Source organism: Bubalus kerabau, chromosome 13 (assembly GCF_029407905.1).
Source record: "Bubalus kerabau isolate K-KA32 ecotype Philippines breed swamp buffalo chromosome 13, PCC_UOA_SB_1v2, whole genome shotgun sequence".
Lineage (NCBI taxonomy): Eukaryota > Metazoa > Chordata > Mammalia > Artiodactyla > Bovidae > Bubalus > Bubalus kerabau.
Window position 1 is genome coordinate 17,710,202 of NC_073636.1, and position 19,025 is coordinate 17,729,226.

Below are 19,025 nucleotides of genomic sequence, written 5' to 3' on the forward strand. Positions count from 1 at the left end.
TTATTTGTCTGCACCGCATTTATGTTTGACATGACTTTCAATTTGTTGTATAAAATTACTTAATAAAAAAGGCCACACACACACATGATGAGGGAACACTGGTGGAGCCAGGTTTTGAGAGGAGCAATATGGACTCAGGACAAAGGGTTTGACCCTGGATGTGGGCCAGAGGGATGTGATGTTTCTTCCTTTGAGTTGGGAGGGAGGAGAGAAGAGGGGCAGACTAGATAGTGATGCACTAGTGTGGATGAAGAATGTCCCCTGCCATATCAGTAAACAAAGGATGGTGTGGCCAACGGGCCAGCAGCCGACTGTGCGCCCTGAGGGGATTCAGGATAGAGGGAAATAGGATGCTGGCCCTAGACAGGTAAGATGCTTACCAAAGGAATGATTCCAGTGAGCCCAGACTCTTCTATCTTCCCATACACAGATATGGGAAGATATGCTCAGTTTATAGATATGCTCAGTTCATTAACTTGAGATGTCTGGTTTTTCCTTAAAAGTGAAAGTATAAAGTGAAGTTGCTTAGTCGTGTCCGACTCTTTGCAACCCCATGGACTGTAGCCTACCAGGCTCCTCTGTCCATGGGATTTTCCAGGCAATAGTACTGGAGTGGATTGCCATTTCCTTCTCCAGGGGATCTTCCCAACCCAGGGATTGAACCTGGGTCTCCCGCATTGTAGACAGACGCTTTACCGTCAGAGCCACCCGGGCAGTCATGGTGTATCTGGTTTTGTTTATGCAATGACTCATGTATTCTGGCTCCTCCCTTACCTCTTTGGAACAGTCCTTCAGAGCTACCTGAGACGCACTTCCCAGGCTTAGGTCCTCAGCCTATCCACTGAATAAAACTTGAAGTCTCAAGTTCAGGTTGTGTGACCCTAGGAAGGGGAGGAAACACACTTCTGATGGACTATATTTTCATGGTAAATTTGGAGGAACAACCAACTACTGATTGTGAAAGAAAAGTAGATGAATGGTAAAGAGCTGGAATATTGTACAGTGATTAGAAAGGTGATGAGAAGATCACGTGGCATCCCACCGGTCCTCTTCCTTATGACATGCACTGGGCCCTTCTGGTGAGTACTTAACACTCACAGTGAAGATTTGTATTATACCTATTGCATGTGTATGGGCTCTCAGGCTTCATGCTGAGCATCTTTAGGAGTAATTTCAACCCTCTTGACAGCCTTTATGGCAGGAGTGAAGCCATCCCCGTCCTGCAGGTGAGCACATGCAAAGAAAGAAAGATGGACTTGGAGCCTTGACAGGCCACCTGTCCTAGTGTGTACCCTTGGCAATGTAATCTCGTGAAGCCCCAGATTCCTCCTGGAGAATGATGATGAGAATCACTATTGATGAAATTAATATTAAATGAGATGTGTGTGCAAGAGCCTAAACCATCATAGAATATGGACATTGCTGAGCTAACAACTGATCTGTAGTCATGTGATAGGAGTTCACCTTCTCTCTTCCCCCAAGGAAGATGGAGACTTGCGCCACAGAAGCAGGAATCCCTGTTAACTTCTGCTCCTAGGCAGGTAGCACAAATGTGTGATGTGTGTTTAAATAAATGAGGACGGGGAGGACGGGGAGGGGTGTGGGGGTGGTGTGCGACAGTAGCCCAGACCCGTATTCCAGTGAGGGTTACCTTCAGACACAGCCTCACCCTAACACGAGGTATGGGCCATATGCCATGAGTCTGTGACTCCTGGGGACATGGATTTAAAAGATGCTACAATCGATTGGCCTCCTGCTTATTATATGACTTTGGCAAAATCACACCAAGTGGAACCAAACCCCAGGGCTCAGAGGCCGTGCTGTGATAGGCTGGCTAAAGTGTGTGAAGTTCTGAGCAGTTCCTGGGTTCTTCCTGCATGAACAATTCCTACTCATGCAATGAGCCGGTGGCAAGGGGAGCTGTAAGATGACAGTGTGGCAGATAATGAGGACTTGAGGCATTCCCACTGGCATAGATCAGAGTGCACTTTTGAAGGCATTGATTAATGAAGCTGCATGTCCCTCATGAGGTGAGGCCAGGATCACACGGCTCGTCTGCAGGTGTATGGGAAGATGGGAACCCAGGAGACAGCAAAGGTGGACTGGGCTCAGTCTCCCCTTTATCCCAGGTATTACCCGCAGGTGCTTACCCCAGAGGATGGAAATAGCCTTTCCAGGCTCAGGCTGGAAATCCCGCAGTCTCCCTGCTCCAGAAGAAACACACATCACTTTGCTGCTGTGGCTGAACTACTGCTCATCTTTATTGAAAAGGCAGAACATAACACATCTGAAGAGACCCAGCTTCCACAGTGCTCCAGACGCTGGCTGTAAATCACCCGTGGGTGGCAGTGAAACTACAGAATGGAACGTCCCTGGGAAGAAGAAACCAGAAGACGCATCTCCTGTTGTACCAGACTGTGAAGACTACGACTAATAAAGTGCTGGCAGAAGCGTGGCAGTGAAGAGCCCTTGAGAAGTCCCCCTGCTGTGCAGACCAGGGCACCAACTTCTCCCCCGAGGCCATCGCCTGCCACCAAGGGACACAAGGCTCACGCCCCAGACAGTCTCCGAGAGCAAGGAGGACATGATTTTTCTAAAGGCAGTGGATGGAAATCTGAGCATTTCCAGTGGAGAGGATGGCATTATCAGGCCCTCCTGTATCTGGGGTGGTTACGGGACAGGGAAGGGAAAGTGGTTGGTCTACAGGATCATTAGCAGAGGATAACCAAGGGGTGGGTGACTACTTAATCACACACCTGGGATCTGATCACATGTGGGTAAGTCAAGGGCTCAAGTGTTAGCACTGCAAATAGTAAGTAAAAGATATTCGCAATACTTCTCTCTAAAGGTTTCTTCCCAAAGAAGGTGAAGTGACCATACACAGAATCTACCGCGGTGAGAAGTGGGCCAACACTCAAGCACTACTGCTGGGGTCTGTCTGGACAGTCCAGGTGGGGGGAAAGCATTTGTGTAAAGAAGCCAGGATTGGGAGGCCTGCCACAAGCCCTTTCATGAGCAGAGCGCAGACGGTAACGAGGCAAGGTCCTCAGGCCCCGGTAGGTAAAGAAATGTCTTTGCACAACAGAAGTTCACAGCATGTTGGGTCAGCTCACCTCGAATTCGGAGAAGTTGGAACCAAGCACCGAGCAAACAGTAAGTTCAGATTTAGCCGTGGAAGTTGAGGCTCTTCCAACTTAGAAATGTGCTGTGATGAGACACGACAGGCCCATAAAGGCAGTTCCCCTTTAGGTTAAAGTGGCCCACGGGAGTCCCCTGGGATGCTGGGCAGCTGCTGTTGGACAGCAGGTATTATTCACCCCACTCAATTACCTCCACCCGACTCCTAGTTCCATTCCCTGACCTGTGATGGGCTCATTAAGTCTTAATGACACCAGAAGGTGCCACCACTTGCTTCTCAACACTCCTCCAAGCTCAGGGTGGTCCTGCCACTCAGAACTGAGACCACACTGCCTTTCCTTGAAAATGGAGGCCGAACCCCTTGAGTCCTTGTGCCCCTAGAGAGATTCTGAAATGTTCTTTCCCTAATAAGTGCACTTTCCCAGCTGCTCCTCGATGCCAGGGTCAGGCCCCAGGCACACGGGAGGGCAGGAATCGGGCAGCCAAGGAGACAGGAGACTTGCCCTGTAAACCCAGTAGCCGCTACCATATGCAGAGTAAAAACGTCATCTACGAGGGTTCTTGAGCTATGTGCGCGTACAAGTCCCGCCTCCCTTTCCACCCCCCTGAACGGGCCTCGCCTGGGACCAGGGGAGGCCGGCGCTCCATGCCCGCTAACCCCGCAGGTAGGGGGCACCCGCAGGCTCGCGGCCCAGCGCGTTGATGTGCGGGAGCGCGCCCGCAGCTGCCGCCAGCTTCTCGCTCAGCTTGCGGTTCAGCAGCTCCAGGTGGCGGCCGTTCTTCCGCGCCTGCCGCAGGGACCGCTTGACCTTCTTCACCCGCTCCCGCAGCTGCTTGTTCCGCTTCTCCAGGGTAGCGACCTTCTGCTGCAGCTTCTTAACGTGGTCCTCCTCCTCAAATAGGGCCTTCTGCACCGAGGAACACATGAGCTGGGGAGGAAACACGAGGTGTGGGGGGAGAGAGAGGCAGGTAAGTTTCAGAAACCTCCCCAGGTAAGCTTCCTGGGGTTGCCAGCCCCGAGGCACAGGCCTCCTGTCACTAATGGCCTGACCCCGGAACCCCTTTTTGCTTCCCCCCCCTGTGGACCGCACTGCAGAGCCCGGCTTTTGCTTTCTGTGTTGGGCACCTAGATAATTTTGCTGTAAAAAGATGCTGCATGGTTTGTCTCACGTGCTTATCCATTTGCATCCTGTCTCTCCCCTGTTGGAGCAGTCAGTCTTCACCTTGTGCTCTCCTTGGTCAGCGCTTTTACCTGTGCAGTTCCAATCTTCTAGAACATTTTTCAGGAAAGCCAAAGCTTGAGGATCACCTAGGGAAACTTGGTGGGCCTTCAGCATATTTCCACCACAGAGCTTTGCTGGCACCAAGGTGCAAATATCCTCATTCTGGAGATCTTTCTAGTCACTGTGGGATGGACTGCAAGTGAGCGCCTCTTTTGAAAAATCAAGTTTGTTTCTTACCTAAGACCCTTTGGTTTCTTACAGGAAAAAAAAAAAATTCTAAATATTTGTCACTCTAGCAAAAAGGACAGCGCTAGTGACCCAAAAGAACAAAACCTAAAACAGAAAAATGCACAGAGAATATGGATGGTCTACAGGAAAGGTAATATACAGGAAAAGCTTAACCCTACTCTTAATAAGGTAAATGCAAAGTAGATCCACAATGGATTGATTTCTTTCAACAAAATGAAATTTCGATTTTACCCTTTGGTAAAATCAGAGTCCGTATTTGGGGAAATAGGCATTCTTATATACTGCAGGTGGAAAGTAAACTTCTATAAAGGACAATCTGGCTGTATCAAAATGAAGACTGCATGTAGCCTTGATGTAGTCATTCTGAGGCTTCATCTGATAGAAACACTCCCACATGTGCAAAAATACATATTATATATCATCTAGATTATAATTATTCTGATAAATATCTAATAATATAGTAATTGTATTAAACACACACAGAAAACAACAAACACTGTTATAAGAAGGCTGAAGAATGATATTAGCATCGTGACCGCATAAGACATCCCTCTCCCCTGCCCCAACAAAAAAACTGGCATCTATCTGTGAACAAAAGTGACTTTAGAACTATGATCCACCAGGGGACCCAGGAGGAGTCTTGCCCACCCATGCATCTCTGCACACCTCCTTCTGATTGCTTGCTCGTCTCTATCTAGTATTCTGTTGTGTCCACAGAACCGATGTTTCCCTGCATATGCAATTTGTATGTTTATAAGTGAAAATGTTAATACATTATTGTTAATCTTAAAGCATTAAAAAAGACACCAGTCCTGGCTATGGACACTGCAATGGTCCCTGAGTTTCACCAGACCCTCTCGGGCAAAGGACCTCAACAGGGGTTTCTCCAAAGAAGACATACAGGTGGCCAACTGGTATGTGGAAGGTGCTGGACACCACTAATCATCAGGAAAATACAAGTCACAACCACCATGAGGAGCGGGCAAGCAGGGAACCTGTCTGCCCTCCCTCCCCACTTCTCGCCAGGCCTCCGATCAGTTTCTATTGATTAAGGAGGCCAAGAGCCCTCGTTGGTACACGTTGTGGCACTCAGTGTGTCCCCTTCTGGGGGAGTTTCTGGGCACCCCTGGGACCACTGAACACGGCACCCACGGGAAGCAAAGAGGCCACCTGAACCTCTCATTTTAGCGTCACCACGTGTGGTAAATCTGCCTTCCTGGGGCCTCAGGACCCTTATTCAGGCAATGCTTCCCACTCCCCTTTATCCCTCTCCCGCCCCCGAACTCTCTCTACTTCTCTCTCTCTCTCCTCCTGAGAGAGCAGGTCCAGCATCACCCCTCTCAGTCTGTGAGACCGGCCCACTCTGGCCAGCAGTGGCAGGAGAGGCTCTCCTCACGCCATGCAGACCCTGGTCCAGTGGGCTCTCCCTGACCAGAGATTTATGACAGACGTTCAGACCTCATCTTGTGTAGTAGATGGAAATTCAGTCCTTCCAACATTCTTACCAAGAAAAATCCCGCTGGGAACAGGCTGGAGTGGCAGATCTCTATACATGGGTGTATGCATGGGTGAGACTCCCACCTGCAGGCTGGGGACCCACAGACAACATACAAGTGGCTGGTTCCAGGGCTTGATCACCTCGGTGGCCAGTGGACAGGGTGCTTGCTTCCTCCTTCACTGGCCCTTTCTGGAAGCACGCAGGTTGGCTGAAGCAGCAATGTCCTTTGTTTCAGTCTTTTCTGTCCCTCCTCTCTTTACCTCTCCTCCCTTGGTCCTCACCCCTGCACGCCCATCCCCTTTACCCTGAAGACTTCTTCCTTGTGTCTGTTTTGTGATTGGTATCTTTGTGATGTAGATTTGTCTGTCCAGCTATTCCTGCCAGCCTTGTGAGCACAGTGGAGCTCTTCAGCCTTGAAACACAACCCACACTGCCTGAGACTCCAACTTGGGTTATTTAGTGGGATTTTAAAGAACAAAAAGAAAAGACAGACACTTGCATCTCTCTCTCCTATGTCACTATTCTGCCTGGGCTCTCAGGAATTACCTGACTCATCTGTGATTCCCCCAGAGTAAGGGGGGGGGGGGAGGGCCATTTTTTAATGGATAAAGATGTGTTACAAATATATATAATGGAATATTATTCAGCCATAAAAAATCATATTAATGCATATATGTGGGATTTAGAAAAAGGTACAGATGAATCTATTTATAGGGCAGGAATACAAACAGAACAGACAAACTGACTTGTGGACACATTATAAGTGCCTGGTGACCTGTGACGACCTAGACAGGCGGGGAAATATTGTATAACTATGGTGATCCACATTTGTAAAGAAGTTATCCCTCCAATAAAAAAAATAAGTGTAAAGAATGGTGCACAAAGTTCTCAAGTTACACTCAGGTCTGGCTGTGACTTCCTTGTCTCCTTCCTCTCTTTCCTTCACACACATGAGAAATGTCATATTAACACATGTATGCAACATCTAGAAAGATGGTATAGATTCTCTTCTTTGCAAAACAGAAATAGGGAAACAATCTATACACACCGAGCAGGAAAAGAAGAGGTGCTTTGGGAGACTGGGATCAACATATATACACTATTAATACTGTATATAAACTAGATAACTAATGAGCACCAACTGTATATGGAAGGAACTCCAAAAGAGAGTGGCTATATATATACATATACCTGATCCACTTTGCTGTACAGCAGGAACTAATACAACATTGTAAAGTGACTCTACTCCAATATAAATTAATTAAAAACACAGGCTCTTGGCAGAACGTTAGTGTACCCCTGAGACATCAACACCCTTCACAGGCATCCCTCAGACCCAGGGGCCAGCTGTTCCCCACTCTTCTTGTTGTTTTAGGCACTCAGTCATGTCCAACTCTCTGCGGCCCCAAGGACAGGAGCACACCAGGCTTCCTGGTCATTCCCTAAAGACCACCCTGACAATGGCCTGGAGAAACTAAGATGTAGCACAGAAACAGCTAGAAGTGTGTGTGGGGTCGGGGGGTAGTTATTAAGACAGGATGAATAGAATGACTAGAGCTCCTTGGTCAGGGTGTCACTCTTGATCCCACAGCCTCCCTTTGACATGGGTAGGGTCCGAGTTGGAGCCAGAAAGATGGAGGAGGACTCTGGGACCTTCCTATTGAGGAACTGTATTCATGTTACTGCCTACATGCATATGTATAGAATCCATATGCAACAGAGAATCGCCTCTAGATGATACATGTCTGTTCATTCCAGCAAGAAGCATTTATTACACCATGCCTGGCACTGCATGTCGCAAAGTTCTTCCTGAATTATTCTGCCACTAAGCTCTGTATCTAATAAACAAAAAGACAGTACATTAAAAATTACTGTTTCATGGCAGCAGACACACAAAGGCTCACTGAGAGGAGTCTTGCCTTTGCAGCTGTTTTCAATTTAAATAACCTAACCTATAAAGACACAGTGTACTTTCTGAAATGTTAAAAATGAGGCAAGTCCCAAAGTGGCAACACTGATCAACAACTTGCCTTTTTAATACTTCACTTCCGTTCTTGAGATTCAAAACAGGGAAAAAAGGAGGAAATTAAAACCAAGAACAGAGGTCAACAGACTATGGCTCATGGACCCGATGTGGCCCACCACCCATTTTTGTGAATAAAGTTTTATTGGAACACACTGCCACAGTCTTTTGTTTACACACGGTCTGTGGTTCCTCTCCTCTACAGTAGCAGAGATGAGGAGCTACAACACAGACTGTATGATCCAAAAAGCCTAAAATTGTACCTGGCCCTTTATAAGAGAAAATTCTGGAACCCTTGTCTTGAGCTCAAGGCAAACCGAGATGCAAAGGTAACAGTTGACAACTGGATGCATTTGGAGGGAAAACAGACAAGGAGTGTGGACGAGTGCAAAGGATGAAAATAGCATCGGGTCCCAGAGTCTGCCATGACCCTCACTGCCCACCCCACATTCTTTTCACACCACTTTCAAACACCAAAGTGCGAGCACTACTTTGGGCAGCCAGCTCAAGTTCTCAGGGATTCTTTCAACAGACTGCTGCCGGTTTCACACCTCCGGATGGACGTTCACAAAACAGCTCTTTCCAAAATGGTTAACACACTGTTTCTAAAGTGATTCCCCATGGACACTGGAAAGATAAGCTTTCTGGAACCTACCACGCACTGCCCAGGAGCATCCACTCTCGGTGAGAGGTGCTCTGAAGGGGGTCACTGGTCACACGATTTGTCAGTTCCGCAAAGCTTACACTGCCTCGTGTCTTCTGACCAGTCAAGGCCAGAGGCCAAGACGCTTCCTTTTTCTGTGTGAAGCAGGAAACTCCTGGGGGCGTTGATGGCTAGCCCGCCAGGCTTCAACCCGAGTTCTCTCCAGTTCGCTCGGGCCCTGTCTGTCCATTCTATCATTGTTTTTAAACCTCGTAGAGTGGGGCAAGGAGGCGAACAGCGGAGCCCAGGCAAAGCAGAGCTGCTTCCTAAAGGACTCGACAGTAGTAATTTGGTTGATACCCAGCGCTACCGAGAAAACTCCCAAGCCGCAGGAGTGACAACAGGGCAGTTCTACCGCGGACTCTCTGGAGAAGCAACCTGAGGTTCCCATGACTCTGACTTGGCGCCCGGTCCTCTGCTCCACCCCAAGTCAAATGCCGTTGTCCCCCTGTGCCAGGAGCCCAGGAGAAGGCAGAGCTCACGCCCAGACAGGCTTCGTGGAGGACGGGCGAGCAGAGGTGGGGGCGGAGCTGGAGCAGGGTGCTCTTCCCACGGACGGGCGGCACTGGCTCCGGGGCTCCCCGCCCCACCAGACACGCCGCAGGATCCGGCATCCCGGGCTTCAGAACCAAGCACCACTGGGACGGCATCCTGGCTGCCCCATCTCACTGCAGAGCCTCTCCGGCGTCAATGCAGCTGCCTCAGCACCTCCCACTCCTCATTCATACAACAGGAACAATGACGTCTACACTACAGACAGACTTTGAAGATGAAAGGTTAATAGGAACTTCCCTGGTGGTTCAGTGGCTAAGACTCTCTGCTCCCAGTGCAGGAGGGGCCTGGTTTGATTCCTGGTCAGGGAATTAGATCCCACATCCACAACTAAGACCTGGCAAAGCCAAATATTTTAAAAGTAAAATCAGATAATAGATGTAAAGCATTTGACATAGCACCTGACATACAGTAACCACAGCTTATGAATCTTTATGACTGTTACTCATCCTGAACTTTCCTGATTGATCTACTCCTCCACACCCGGCTCCCTCAATTATCCCTCAAGTTATCTATGCCTCTGCACTCCTGCTTAGGAAACCTCCACTAACTACCCCACAAACCCTGAGACAATTCTTATTCTCCAAGGGTCCAGGGTCACCTCCTCTGTGAATCCTTCCCTGATTTCTCCAGAAAGAGCCATGTCATCTTTCCCCAATTCCATTGTCAAGTTTATCACATTGTGAGTCTAACTTTCTCCTGGACAGTCAAAGCCACTCAAGTGAAGGGCTCCATCTTTTCATCTTTGTATCTAGCACCTGGCATGGAGTAAAGCCCTTAATGAATGAAGGGATGCAGGTTGAAACAGAATCAAGTTCAGTGATTTACAAGTGGGCAACGAACAGAGAAGCAGGAACGGCCTGTGCAAAGTGGGTACTGGGTTCCACGTGGCCCTTGCGAAGTCCTGTCCCAAGTCCGTCTGACTCCCTGTTGCAGTAAGATCAGGAACTGGCTTTAAGGATCCCTGAAGTTCATGCATTTTCCTTTCTGATTCCCTCTCAGGCCCGGCTGACCAGGTTGTCTTGGACATCCCATACCAAACCTACAAGAGTTGCAGGACATGATGGAGATGAGAAAAGACTGAATTTCCAAGGGGAGATGCTAGGTTATAGGAACCCAGCTAAATCTGGGAGATGGCACACATTTCAGAAAGACCCCAGAAATGGTGGAAGCAGCAGACAGTCTTAAAAGGCCAGTGCTCAACTCCTGAATAGACCACAGTTGTTAAAACTAGGAAAGATGGCACTGCTTTGGGTCCATTCCCTGCCACCACAGAGAGGGAAGTTTACCAGTTCAGTTACAGAGAAATAAAGTCAGATCTCCCGATTAATGCACTTAGAAAGCACTGCCAAAGTGAAATCCACATAATGCTCATCTCATGAGATGCTCACATGGGGACAAATGGAGTTTTTCTTTGTCACATAAATCTCAGAAATTCTGCATATTATGTGTCCCTCTTTGACGTGATACACATTAACCTATTAACCATACTCACTGGTCCTGTATTAACTCAACCTCTATAACTACACCCAGTCTCTCTTGGCTGTGGCAGAACCCTCCCACAGGCAACAACAACTGATTTCAAGGGTGAGGGTTTCCCATCTCTAGGCCTGGAGGAGGCCAGACCCCCTAGCTAGTCCACTCAGCTGTGAGCCAGGAAATACTACCCACTCAATTACATTCATGTGGACCTCAATGATGGGAAATGAACTTGTCTCGTTCTGTGGCATTCCAGTCTCGGTTCTCAGCTTCTTGTGGGGGAATCTGCGTCTCTCCATGGAGTCCTGCAAACATCCTTTTCCATTGTGATGGAGGGATGATTGGGAAGCATGAGGTCCCGGAACACTGATTCCAACCCCTGAGGCTTTTGTGGACCTACCAAGGGAGGTAAAGCTGAAATCACAGATCCTAGGATGAGAAGGCAGCTACCAGCTCTCCTTCAGTTCCGAGCACCTTCCATGGTGCAAGGAAGAAAAGATCCAGGGAAAGCAGGAAGAAGAGTGCGATCGTTTAGATTCCAGAAACTCACTCCAGACAGTTGGCATCACAGTAGAAAGAGGGGCACCTCCATCTAGTCCCAGTTCTGCCACCAATGAGTCAGTGACCGTGGTGAGTCATGGTCCTCCCTCAACCTCGGTCATAGCCTCAGGGACATCTTCCCAGGTCCCGTGCCTCTGAATGTTTGGTCAAAGCCTCCTTGGGCATTTCAGGCTCTCATTGGCCAGGGCTGGGGTTCTCTCCCATGAAAACAGCGGGAGGAAACAGACCCACGGTTGACTTGCCAATGCAGGGATTCTCTTCGGGGGCATGGGTGCTGTTCCTGGTCACTGGGATCTCAGGGTTTATTTAAAGATCTGGCCGCTGGCCTTCTGATGTACGTGCTCCGCCTCCACGGCGTCTCAGGCTGTGGGAGAGGAAGGACAGGGCCTGCTGGTGTAGGCGCCTCCCCTAGAACCCAGCAGTTGACAGACGTGCTGCTACTGGGGATGGGGGCCACGTTCATTCCTGCCACAGCCGCTGATTAGCTCCTTAAGCTCCAGGCCTTGGGTCACTGTTGTTGGCCAAGGAGACAACACGCCAAGTTGAAGCTTCCACCTTGCCCTGTGGTCCTCTGAACTCGGTCCAAGATGACCTAAAGGCAGCCCCTCTGATCTCAGGACATCTGGGTGAGGCTGCTGAGAGTGGGAAGGCTGGACCATGGACCACCAGGGTCCACCAGGGAGGGGAAAGCTGAGAGCAGAAACTAGCCCCAGCAAGCCGCCTGCTCTGTCCTCTTCTCCCTCCAAAGGCACTATCATCCTGACCCATCTTGGATCGAGGCTCATCTCCCTGGGGCCTTTCACACCCACAGGTTTTGAGCATTCAGTGTCCAGCCCTTCTCCTAGAAGGAAAGGGCAGTTAAGGACCAGGCTCTACTTTTCCTCCCGATGCCTGGTGTGTTTTCCTGGCATCATCAGTACTGGCTAAAAAACCCAAAGGGTTCCCGCCACCCGCCCAGCCCAACTGGGGAATGTGACAGAGATTTATAAGTTGTGAGCGCACTCCTGTTTACTTCCCAGAGACTGATGACTTGTCCACATGCCACATCCAGGGCCTGACTCAGCCCAGGGTCTGTTTGCTCCGGAGAATTTATCAAACCCAGATACAGGCTTTTCTGCTACTGAATCAAGACAGATAGCCTGGGAGCCGCCTGTCCTTAAAGGGGCAGAGCTGGGGGTGGGATTCAGTGAGTTAGCTTCAAATCTGGCTCAGGCTGCATGGCTGTTTCTCCTTTCAGAAAGTGGAGATTCGGATAATGGTGAGACTGCATGGAGGCATGTGGGAAGCAGTTCATCCACTAGATGCTGACCATTATAATTACATACAGGCTCAGTCCCTAACCTCATGTCCCAGCATCAGTATTTTAATAGGTAAAAATATTACTGGAAAATCCTTAAACCACAGATGACAAACAGATACTCAAGCACAGTGATGTGTCTCTGCCAACTTTCAAGGGCCATCCTTCTGGCTTGGTATGTGGCACAAGTCCTTGCAAACTTGAAAGTTTCAATAACATGGCCAGGGCACATTTTACATGTGAAAGGCATTATAGAATCCTACCCACTCTGCATGGTTATGGCCAGACTCTATGACAAGTGAAAAGGAAATATTAGCTGTGAGGAGAAAAATTTAAATATGCCTTAATTAGTGTCCCATTATACAAATAACCGAAGTTATTCCTAGCCACCTCTTTAACAATTTGCTGTTCCATCTTTCTGAAATGCTGTTCCATGACTGGAGAGCAGGTTACTTCTCCTCATTCTGGTTCCTTTGGCACATCCTCAGATGTCTTTCCTTGCCACCCTGTAAGTAACCTCTCCTAATGACTATTGGCACCCTGCTCGTATCCCTAGTAGCACGATCAGTTGGCTAAATAATGGTTAATCTCTTTCTTCCACCAACTATGAAACAGGGGCTATGTCTCTCACTTTTAACTGCTATTACCCACTAGTGACTAATACAGTGCCTGGCATACAGTAAGTGCACAAAAGAGTGTTGCCTGAAATAATGAATTTCAAAACTATTACATGCTAAGTATTTTAAAAATTGGAAACTATTGAAAAACAGAAAGAAAAAAAAATGTCACCACTAAAAGTGACTTCTTTTACTGGTGTGATTTTTTTTTTAACCCGGTTATAAATTACCCTGTATTTTCAATTTTGAATTTGGCTTTCTCAAGCTTTCATTTCATAAAAGCCTTACAGTCTGAGAGTTCCATTATTCTGATGGCTGAACCAATTTCATTGTAAGATTACTCTTTAATTTATTTAGACACATTCCTTTGGTTGGGCACACAGGCTGTTTTTATACATTGTGCTATTGTAAATAGTGTTCAAGAAAATAAAACGCCACATTTTTCTTCATTGGGATTATTTCTTTAGGGTTGATACTTGAAAGGGGAATTATTAGGTAATTAGACTAGAAGCAAAGCACATTTCTAAGAATTTTGCTCTGTGTTGCTAAGTTGTTTTCCAAAAGTATTATACTGATTTAAAGTTTACATTTTCATATTCCATTTTTTTTTTAAATTTACCTAGAATCTATTTGGGTGTATGGTATGCTGCTAAGTCACTTCAGTTGTGTCCAACTCTGTGCGACCCCATAGACGGCAGCCCAACAGGCTCCCCCATCCCTGGGATTCTCCAGGCAAGAACACTGGAGTGGGTTGCCATTTCTTTCTCCAATGCATGAAAGTGAAAAGTGAAAGTGAAGTCGCTCAGTCTATGATTTACAAGTAATTTCATGTATATTGTGCAGGAGTCAGTCCTTTCCAATCTCCTCAGTTTCTTCCCTAAAGTGTGAAACTGACCACCACCTTTAAATAATGATTCTTACAAATTGGTTGTAACAGCTTGACTTCAGAAGCCTAATTTCCAAAAAACATTTCATAATAAAAATACACAACTTGTTTCCAGTGATAAAAAGTGATTTGTTCTGCAGAATCAAAAAGAAAATAACAAGAAAATATTTTAAAAGTTTTTCATACTGAAGAAATCATCTAATCCATCTCTAAGAAATCTAACATGGTCTCTTAAGAGGATTAAAAGCAAAAAAATACACACATATAGAGAGAGAGAGAGAAAGAGAGAAACTAACACAGAGCCAGGCGTGTAGCAACATTACACATTACATCCTTCTGTTTTTTTCTGACTAAAAAATTTAAAGCAAGGAATATCAGAATGTTAACCAAATCTTTTGGTTCAAGGCACGAAATTTCTTTAAAAGTTTTTATATGTCAAGGCCTGCCAGAGTAAGACATTAAAAAAGCATACTGTCTCCAGGTCCTGGAAGGACTCCTGCTATAAGTAACTGATTTGGATTTTTCTGGATTTAGTTGTATATGGTATGATGTGAGTACATAAATACATTTTTTTTCAAATAGCAAATTAATTATTCTCCCACATTTTATTAAATACTCTTCCCTGAGGACTTCCCTGGTGGTTCAGTAGCTAAGACTCCATGCTCCCTGTGCAGGGGGGCCCAGGTTCGATCCCCAGTCAGGGAACTAGATCCCACATGCTGCAGTTAAAGATCCTGCATGCCACAACTAAGACCCAGTGCAGCCCAATAAATATTTTTAAAAAACTACTCCCTTTCCCATAGATTGTAGTACCTCCTTACTCAGGATTCTGACTTAGACACTAAGATCTGATTGGACCGACTTGGTCCTGTTCAGCTATGGGGTAGTACACCAATCTCATGGGACTTTTGTATTAAAAGTATATTACAAGATATGATCTTCCTTTTCAAAAATTTCTTGGCCAAACTTTTAAAATCCAGAAGGATTCTATACGGATCTTAAAACATACTATGAACCCATACAGCTCTAAACATATTTTGAACAGATCAAAAACTACCGACTATTATTTTCTAACTTTAAAAATTGCTTCAAAGTATATGCTTTTCTGATCCATCTTCCTGCCCATTGTTTTTTGTTAAATAAAGCCTTGATTCAACACTGTCTTATTCCTATTCAGGGAATAAAGCCATGAAAGTTTGTGTTTCATTCTGGATTTAACCTATAAAAGTTATATGTTCCCTTCTTCTCATTACCCATCTGGGGTATAAGGAAGGATGGTCACAGAATTGTTTATAAGACTGACAAAACAGGAACAACTTTCATGCCTGTCAGTTAAGGGAAGGGCTAAATAAACTACAGCCTGCCCACCTGATGAAATACACGCACAATTAAAAGGATAAAAATCTCTGACATATATTGTCAAGTAGGAAGCACCCTCCCTGGTTGCAGACCCATTCATATATTATGATATCATTTACACCACACACATATAAAAAACCCACAAAACTGTTTTTTTCAAAGCCCACATACATGCTTGTGAAACCCTGTCAGAGGTTTGGAAGGTCACCTCCAGAGAGGGTCCTGGGACTCAGAGTGTAAAAGTGTTTTTACCTGTAGTATTCAAACACTGTATTCACGTATGTTTCGCTCGTACAATGAGAAATCAGTACCTGATTTTAAAGTCATACACTCTTCAAAGGGATGATCAGCTCTTGGGTGCACAGGTGGTCAACAATACTTAGCCCCATGGAGCCCCTGGGGCATCGGCCTCCCGGGGATGTGCTGTGACCGAGTCCGGCCCCGAAGGACTCACAGAGACGCTGCAGTTGCCATTTTAGGTAAGAAAAGCCATGCTCTGGAAAGGGTTGGAGGAGCTTGATCAGGGTCAGACCAGCAGCCAGGGCATGGGTGACACTTCCCAACCCCAGTATGAAGGAGCAGCTGCCAAACACGTGACCGACGGGGGACATAGGACAGAACCTGTCAGAACTAGCTCATGGCTTGGGAGGGGCTCTTACATACCCATGTAGCAAGATCCCCACTCTTGGGACTTGCTGGTCTCTAGATTCTGGTGTTGCAAACAGAACAATAACCACCCTTTATCCAGCATCCACGTGCCAGGCACCATACTACCACCTGTTCTGGATGCGTTCTCTCATTAAATTCTGACATTTGACCCCCAAGGTAGGTTGCACTATTTGTCCCATTTTAGAGACCAGAGAAAGAAGCTCAGACTGCGGAAGTAACTTGCCTAAAGCCCACACCCTTGTCTCTTCAAAGGCGGTGCCCTTTGCTCTTAAGCTCTGTAACAGAGCTCTTCAAATAGGGAGATTTCATTTGCAAACCAATAGCTCAAGAGGTTTCCTGGGGCCTGGCTTTCCTCTCTGGCCTTCCCTGACACTCAGCCTCGCACATAAGGCCATTTTCCCTGAACCACCACCTTCCAACTACTCCCCCTCCTATTGCCCCCCCTTCCAAAAAAAAAATTGGGCAAACTACACATGATGACATTTGCTTGTGACACAGTGGTTTCAGTTACCAAAGAAGAAAACTGAAGACCAGCAATCCAGGTGCCTACCTCCTCCTCCCTGTTCCTAATCCCACTAGCAAGCAGTCAGTCTGGATATTCAATTTAAAATGAATTAAGGAAGCAACTTTAGTGAAGAAGGACGTCAGTGTGGCTTTTAAAATCTCACAGTTAATGAACATCAAATTCCACTCTAGTCCCTGAGAAGGTGACCTTTTGACGCATAAACTTTATACATCCTCTGTGGCCAGAGCTGCCTTTGTGCTGGGATCCCGTCCCCAGGGCTGGGTGTGCACGTCTGCTGTGAGGTCAGCCCAGAGCGGGCAGCCAGCCACTCATGCACCCTCTGATAGAGCTGGAAAGCAGGAAGCCCTGCCCACTGATAGACTTGACTGATCAGGGGAAAAGCCAGGCCTTATTCTTTATTTCAAATAATTTTTTAAATTGTGGTAACATACACAGAGGGCATCTCTGGTGGCTCAGTGATAAAGAATCCACCTGCAATGCAGAAGGGTTGGGAAGATCCCCTGGAGGAGGGCATGGCAACCCACTCCAGTATTCTTGCCTGGGGAATCCCATGGACAGAAGAGCCTGGTGGGCTATGGTCCATAGGGTCAGAAAGAGTCGGACATGACTTAGCAACTGAACAATGACAACATACACAGAACACAAAATGTACCTTCACGTAGCCAAGTTTACGTGCTCAGCTCCATGGCATCAAGTGCACTGATGCCCCCATGGTCTTCCATCTCCAGGCCTCACCTCTGGGCTCCCTAAGGGTTTCAGCCCCACCCTACCTTCCCCGACATCTGTTCCACTTCTGCCCTCACACACTGGCCTCCACTCCTCCAGGTGGTGATCGCTTTCTGCAGAGACACCATGCTGGGGGATGAAGCCCGCTCTGCGACTACCCACGTGGCACAGGCTCCTGAGGGGCCCCACTCTGACAGCCCCTGGGGCTCCTTGCAGACTCAGGCTGGACCTCCCTGCCTGGAAGCCTCAGGATCTGCCCCTTGGACAGCCCAGGATCCACCCCTTCTCTCTCCAGGCTTCTCCGTGTCAGGAGATGCTTCAGAAAAAGGTTACAATCCCACACCTCCCTGGGCAGCCAGGTGGTCCTGGGCAGGTGGCCAAACCTCAAGGAGCCCACACACCCTTCTACAAAATAGGCCCCATATCTAATTGCCAGGGTGGATGTGAGGACTGAAGAAGAGCTGTGTCAAGAGCCTGGCAGCAGGAAAGCTCTGTTAGATGCCAACACTCTCCTTCCATGGGATGGTGCCAGCACCTACTGCTAACCACCCCAGGGCCCTCTGTCTCTACCACACTCCTTCTCGTCCTCACTTCCTCTTCCCACCACACCCCCATCCACCTACTCCTCACTCTCTGCCATCGACTGGAATCCAGAAAGTTTGTATTATCCCACCACGCGGTAGAAAGAGAGAGGCTTGCCCTCTGCTGTCTGAATGCCAAGGAGCCTCTGTTTCTAACATCTTCTTTTGGCTGAGTCTGGCAGAAAAAAATGCCCGCTTAAAAAGAGATGTCTCCTCTCAAGCAGGGAATGTACAGAAAGAGAGGGTTCCCTAAATGCCAGTTTACAGCCTGGAGGGGGAGCCCAGAGCCTCCTGGGCTCAGAAAACACACTCTTGTCCTGATGCTTACCAAATGTTCGATCCACAGATACAAGACATCCCTTCCTTCCCTTCCCCTTTGTGAGTGAGAGCAGAAAGACAATCCCTTTTAGATGTGAAGAATAAATCACTTATTTCTAAAAGTCACTGTAGGGGGAAGAGACCATCTGCAGACTTTGAAAGTCTTAAACACAGGAAAAAAACTGAGTAGACAAACCAGACTGGAATGGGCTTCCACAGACATCCCCCGGGCCCGTCTGTAACTTTAATCTCCTGGAAGAGAAAGTAATCTGATTGTTCCTCTGCTTGGGAAGTACATGCCAGGACACTTGGATTACATCACTTCTCTGCCCAGAAACCTTCAAAGGCAACCAGAGCCCACCAGGAGGTGGTCCTCATTTAGTTTGCTGACTTGTCATCATGAAGCACTAAATTACAGGCACCCTGAACTAGTCTCACTGTTCCCCGAACAAACCCCAACCATCACTTCTAGACTATTCTCAATGCTTTCTTTACCTGGCCTGTCTCAGGCCACCCTCTCTCAGGCCAGACTCTGATGCCACCTTCACAAAGCCTTTCCTATCCCTCGACTGCATGGAATCCACCCTCCTTGGCCTCCCATGGTGCTTGGAACCTCCCTT

At 47.5% G+C, this 19,025-nt stretch overlaps 2 protein-coding genes across 24 annotated transcripts in view; one reads left to right on the forward strand and one right to left on the reverse strand.

The window, feature by feature from the left end:
* LOC129625372 (uncharacterized) overlaps window positions 1–5,896 on the forward strand; it is a 92,441-nt gene extending 86,545 nt beyond the window's left edge. For 10 of the 21 annotated variants that reach the window (XR_008701380.1, XR_008701383.1, XR_008701387.1 and 7 more), the window contains 4 exons: window positions 2,849–3,153; window positions 4,041–4,107; window positions 4,623–4,740; window positions 5,094–5,258. Coding sequence is in view for 1 of the 21 variants with exons in the window: in XM_055543606.1 (XP_055399581.1) it covers window positions 2,849–2,951; window positions 3,086–3,153; window positions 4,041–4,107; window positions 4,623–4,740; window positions 5,403–5,662 (616 nt within the window). In the remaining 20 variants the exon portion in view is untranslated. Of the gene's footprint in view, window positions 1–787; window positions 812–2,129; window positions 2,265–2,848; window positions 3,154–3,968; window positions 4,108–4,622; window positions 4,741–5,093; window positions 5,259–5,402 lie in introns of those variants that run through there. The other 11 variants (XR_008701393.1, XR_008701391.1, XR_008701390.1 and 8 more) reach the window with 10 other exon arrangements.
* CCDC3 (coiled-coil domain containing 3) overlaps window positions 2,238–19,025 on the reverse strand; it is a 95,670-nt gene continuing 78,882 nt past the window's right edge. For 2 of the 3 annotated variants that reach the window (XM_055543601.1, XM_055543602.1), the window contains one exon: window positions 7,861–10,428. In XM_055543601.1, the coding sequence (XP_055399576.1) occupies window positions 10,138–10,428 (291 nt within the window). In that variant the 3' untranslated portion in view covers window positions 7,861–10,137. Of the gene's footprint in view, window positions 4,068–7,860; window positions 10,429–19,025 lie in introns of those variants that run through there. The other variant, XM_055543603.1, reaches the window with a different exon arrangement.